The sequence below is a fragment of the Hipposideros armiger genome, unplaced genomic scaffold (assembly GCF_001890085.2).
Source record: "Hipposideros armiger isolate ML-2016 unplaced genomic scaffold, ASM189008v1 scaffold_1531, whole genome shotgun sequence".
NCBI lineage: Eukaryota > Metazoa > Chordata > Mammalia > Chiroptera > Hipposideridae > Hipposideros > Hipposideros armiger.
Genome location: NW_017732881.1, coordinates 16,059 through 22,054, shown reverse-complemented (window position 1 = coordinate 22,054; position 5,996 = coordinate 16,059). Strand labels below are relative to the sequence as shown.

Sequence of the window (5,996 nt, the reverse complement as noted above, 5' to 3'; positions counted from 1 at the left end):
TCATTCACCACCACTTCACCTTCTACTGTGCCCATCCATAACTCATTCAGGTTATTCCAGCCCTGATTCTGGGACTCAGTCACATGCCCCCTGCCTTCCCCATGCCTCCCCCCTCACTGGACAGAACTCACATGAGGACGATGAGGCAGAGAAGGAGGAGCAGGGACTTGACAGCCACTTCCCCGATGGCCACCAGCACCACCTGGGCCCTGATTTCCCTGTAGGGACTAGAGACAAGGACAGATTCACCGGGTCAACTGCAGTCCTGTGTATCTTCCTCTCTAAGTAGAACTCTGGATGTTGTCCTCTGGGCCTTCCTGCAACATTGGTTGTAGGGCCTCCCATGCCCTCACCCTAACCCATGTCCTGACCTTTCAGCAGTTGCATCAGAAAAAAATACACAACTTGGAAGTCATCCTACGAAACATTCTGTTTATCAATTGACACCATGCATACAGTAAAAAGCCAACTCATTTAATGGGGGGAAATATTTGCTACTCAGAGATCTGATAAGGATTAGTATGCAGCACATATAAAAAAACTCTTACAACTAAAAAACGCAAAGCCAATCACACAATTAAAAAATGGGCACAGGACTTGAAAAAATAAATCTTCAAAAATCCATACAGATGGCTATATATCCATAAAAAAATGAGAGACATCATTATCATTACTTAAATGGAATTCAGAGTCATGATGAAATAACCCTTCACACTCACTAGTAGCCTCTCATTTCTTTTTAAGGGAAACAACAGAGTTGGTAATTGGATGGAGAAATTGGAATCCTCATACATTGCTGGTGGGAATGGAAAAGAATGCTGCCACTGTGGAAAACAGTCTGGCATGTCCTCAGAAAGATAACTGCAGAAACCACCGCTTGACCCAGCAATTCCACTCCCAACTCTATGCCCAAGGAAACAGAAGACATATGTTCACACAAAAACAGGTACACCAATGTTCATAGCAGCTCAGCCAAAAAGTGGAAACAACTCAAACTTCCATCAACTGATCAATAAATGTAAAAAATGTGATATGTGTATAAATGGAATACCATTCAGACAAAAACTTAATGCCTTGGTTCTCCACTGAAGATATGTACACAGCTAGAATCCATCCAGAAATGGGAACACCTCACAGGCACAGANCCCCTGCCCAGATTTAATATTTCCTTGTTGCTCTCTTAATATTGGCTTTCTCAAAACAGCAAGCTACTATTTTCTAAAACATGTCATTCATGTTTTAGAATGAAGTGACCCAATAATTATCTGGATATGGAAAAGCAGAGTAAACAAGGCCTGGAGGCCAGATGGGACATCCAGGGGTGCAAAAGTTCACATGAGCAGTCCAGTGGGCTGAATAATGGCCACCCAAAGATATCCAGGTCTTAGTCCCTGGTACCTGCAAATGTTCCCTGATAAGGAAAAGGGGTGTGTACAGATGAGATTAAGGGAAAGATCTTGATGTGGAGATCATCCTAGAATATGAGCATTGGCTCCTGAATCTAGTCACAAGTGTCATTTAAGGACTGTACACAGAGCAGGATGCGGCAATGTGACCACAGAGACAGAGCAGTCATGCAGCCCCAAGCCAGGGAAAGCTGGTAGCCACATCACCTGGAGGAAGCAAGGTATGGATTCTGGAGCGAGTGCATCCCAACTAACAGCTTGCCAGCAAAACTGATTTCAGAGGATGGGGTTCTGGACAAGTACCCCAAGATGTGGTGCCTAATCTTTCTTTGTTGCAAGGGTCTCAGTTGGGAATGTGGAAGGGCAGAGGGAGAAGATATTTTTCTTCCCTGAACAGATTTCTGGCCCCCAGAACTGAGAAAATAAATTTCCTTCTTTCATGACACTGAGCGTGTAGTCATTTGTTTCAGTGGCCCCAGGAAACCAGTGCAGGTGGGAATTCAGTGAGCCCCGCTGGGAGATGCAGAGAAGCACCAGAGCAAGACCCCCTTCACCAGACCCATTCCTCTGTCCCTCTTTGCACCCAAATTCCTCACAGGCTCGTCTGTAACCACCCTTCCCATCCCCTCCTCCGGGATCTCCTGAGTCAGCTCCGTCACATCTTCACACCTTTCCCACCAATCTTGAAACCAATGTTGTCAGGATCACCAGAGACAATGTGTTGCCTGTGACTTCTCTCCTCCATGTGCCATCAGACCTCTTCTGACTTCATCAGGCATCATCACCTACACTGGCTGTGTGTGTTCACGTCTCCAGTCTGGACCCCTCTCCTTATATCCAGCTCTCTCACTGGCAGCCCCAGTCGCTATCAAGTGGCTGCTCAGAATGAACATCACCCTCCTAACCCTCCTGTCTGCATCCATGAAACACATCCACATCCTCCCAGGTGCTTGGGAGAAACATCTGGGCACCGTCCCCGTTCTTCTCTTTCCCTCAATCCCCACATCCAATAGAAAATTCAGTCAACTTGACCTTCAAAATATACAAAAGTAGAACCTCAGCCTCCCCTGCACCTCCCTGGTTCAACCACCGTCACCTCCTGCCCTCCATGCCCTCTCTGTTTTGCAGCCGTGGTCACACTCTGGCCTATTGTGCTCAGAGCAGCCATGGGGATGCTGCTACAAGGGGCGCTCTGTCATGTCTCTGCTCTCCTCCGAGGCTGCCAGTTTCCTGCATTTCCTGCAAAGCCTCACATGGGGTGTCCATGAGAGATCACCCTCCCAGCAGCCCCTCCCATGCCTCCCTGTGCTGTGACAGCACCACTTGTCCCACAAGACGCCAGGCTGCTTCTGCCTCAGAGCTGTGACACTGCTTTCCTGTTTTTCTGGGTGAACTCTGTTAGGCAACACAGAACATGCTTTCTCACTGCCTCCAAGTCTGTGCTCAAACATCACTCTTCACATTCTCAGGTGTAAGGAACTGTCCCCCCATGTGTCACCTAATTCTTCCCTTAAGTGATTCCTCCACAAACAGATATCACCATCCAACATGCCACAATATTTTTATTCAATTCTTTGTATATCTATACTCATGTTCTAGAACGACAACTTCTTGATGACAGATTTTTGATGCCATTTGCACTCTTGCATTTCTGGCATCTGCACCAANCCCCTAAGCACTGAGGGTGGACACCCCACAGACCAGAGACCCGGACACCCACCCAGAGAGGAGCAGACAGGAAGCAGACCTCAGGTCCTGACCCTCACGGGGGCTTCCCTCCAGCACCAGAGAAGGACCACGACCTCTGAGGACATGTGAATCTCCTAAGGCCCTCCCAACTGAGGGGCTGTTCTGAGCAGTGTTGTCTACACCACAGAGCCAGTACCCGCTGCCTTGATCTGGAGGGTCACAGTCGCATCAAGACCCTCAGGTGTTGGTCTTGCAAAGTGTAGGATTCTTTAGCGTTTGGGTGAGTATCTGGGTCAGAAGAAATATTAAGGTCCCAGGTGAAGTGAAGGCAGCATCCATCCATCCACTAAACACTCAGTGAGCCTCTAAGTGTTGGTTGGCTGGACACAAGGAGGGATAAGATGGACCTGGTCTATGCCAGTGACATGTTCCCCATTCAGTGACGTCACTTCCTCCCCAAACACATGCAACTGCCAGACTTTAGAGCTGCAGTTACTGGTGAGTTTCCCATGTATTCTGCAAGCATACTGGGTAATTTCTAAAATTATGAGTGAGTTTTGCTTTTACATCTAATATGCTGATTCCTGATGTTTCAATGGCATGTCTAAAATAAAATGATGTGGCTTCTTCATGTAAAACAAAGAGAGAACACATGATCTGTGAGCCAGTGCACTGGAAGCTTTTTCTGTGATTCCCTTGATTCCGTGCTGTTTGAACTGGAGAGACGGGTTTACTTCCTCATCACACAGATTAGCATTTCCTGTCATGTGAAACATCTGCCTCAAGTTCTCCAAGTACTTGCTCGTTTATCTGCAACAAAGTTGTGGATAAACAAATGTATAAAAGGCATTTTTTGTTATGTTATACAATGTTATACAATTCCATATGGAATATGTTTCTCCCAGCCTTTAGCAATAAGATATTTGCCTTTTCAAGTAAACTACACACTTTCTTTTATCAGACAATAAGATTTCACATTTCCCTTGTTGCATTGGCTGCTAGGTATCTCAGGGTTATATTTAGTACTTAATTTCAAAAATAGTGTCATTCAAGATTCCTTGTACAATTATGTCATTTTTCTAGGTGATTTCTGTTCTGCCTTAAAAAAATTGCTACCTTGGAAGTGCTATAAAATTGTAAGTCATCTCAAATCCTTTGGGGGACTATGAAGGGTCTAATTTCTACACAAAATAAAAATAAGTAAGAGTTGTTGAAAAAAGTCTGTTTCTCACAGTTAAATGTAGTTCTAAAATATAATATTTCTGGAAAACCTTTTGGAATACGCAGCAACAATTAAAATTTTAGGTACAGCTAATGTGGTTTTCCATCTCACTCTGTGTGTGTCACTGACAAATTCTTGACCCCAGTGACATAAAAGTATTTGCCATGATGTATTTGTATAATCTTTCAAATACAGCAGTGTCTGTATACATGGTCCTTCAGTCTTACTAACATAGAGAGATTTTTGTACCCTTATTTGATGTATAAGGAAATGAGTCTCCAATAAGCAAAATAATACTTTATTCTAGGTTGTTAAAAAAAAGTAAGAATGTAGCACATAATAGAATGCCCAACACAGTTGGATGTATAGTAAAGAAAGTTATACAATGTTCATAGATGGGAAGCTTCTGTGACTTCTCATTGTGCTTCTTTGAAGAACTTTATAATTTACATAAAATAAAATGTACCCGCCTGAAATATGCATTTCTGTGAATTTAAACAAATGTAGACCACCACAATCAGGATATAAGAGATTTCCACCACCCCAAAGAACTTTCCCCACACCTTTGTAGCTCATCACACCCACCTCCAGCCCCAGGTAAGCACTGATACACTCTCCATCATGGTGAATTAATTCTGTCTATGGGGGAAGTTCTAGAAATGTACTCATCTGTGTCTATATTCTCTCACTCAGCACAATACTTTGGAAGTTGATCCCAGTTGTATGTATCTGTAGTTTGTAATGTCTTATTACTAAGTCTTATTACTAATATCTTAATACTAATGACATCCCATTGTATGTCATCGTGGTTTCAATTTACAATGGCCTAACAAAGGTGTGGGGCATGTTTTCATGTGCTCAGCTGCCATTATTGGTCTTCTTTGGTGAATTTGCTGATTAAATCCTTGGCCTCTTTTTTTTATTATAATTATGATATAATATACATAATAAAAACATCACCATTTTTAACCATTTTTAATTGACTAGGTCTGTCACATACAGTACAGTCATAATGGTGTGCGACTGTCACCACCGTCCTTCTCCAGGGCTTTATTCATTTTTCCAAACTGCAACTTTGTGCCCATGAAAAGAACAACCCTGCATCCCACTGGGCCAGACCCAGGTAACCACCATTCTACTTTCAGTGTGAATTAATTTGCCTCCTCTAGGGACTTCATGTAAGTGGAATTATACGTATTTGTCCTTTAATGACTGGCTTGTTGCTCTTCACATAGCGTCTTCAGTTCGTATTGTAACATGTGTCAAAATTCGCTTCCTTTTTAAGGCTGAATAATATTCCATTGTATGTGTTTGCCACATTTAGTCCTTCCATTCCTCTGTTGATGGGCCCTTATGTTGCAATTACCTTCTAGCTATTGTGAATTATGCTGCTAAGAACAGAGATGCATAAATACCTATTCAAGGTCCTGCTTTCTATTTTGGGGGGTAATACCCAGAAGTGAAATTACTGGATCATATAGTAGTTCTATTTTTAATGTTTTGAGGAACCTTGAAGAAGATGCACAGTTTTATAACCTTAACAGCAAAGCATAGAGTTATACTTCCTTCACAATGTCACCAACACGTGTTATGTCCTGTTTTAGTATTTTTCAAAAATAATAACTATCTTATAAAATAATGGGTGGGGGAACCTCAAAGTATGGTTGTAATTTGCATTT

General features: G+C 42.9%; 1 protein-coding gene across 1 annotated transcript in view; it reads right to left on the bottom strand.

Annotated features, from left to right (window-relative positions):
• LOC109377737 (sialic acid-binding Ig-like lectin 6) overlaps positions 1-5,996 on the bottom strand; it is a 21,565-nt gene that overhangs the window by 8,994 nt on the left and 6,575 nt on the right. Inside the window, exon 6 of the mRNA XM_019634171.1 lies at positions 132-227. Coding sequence (XP_019489716.1) covers positions 132-227 — 96 coding nt within the window. The remainder of the gene's footprint in view (positions 1-131; positions 228-5,996) is intronic.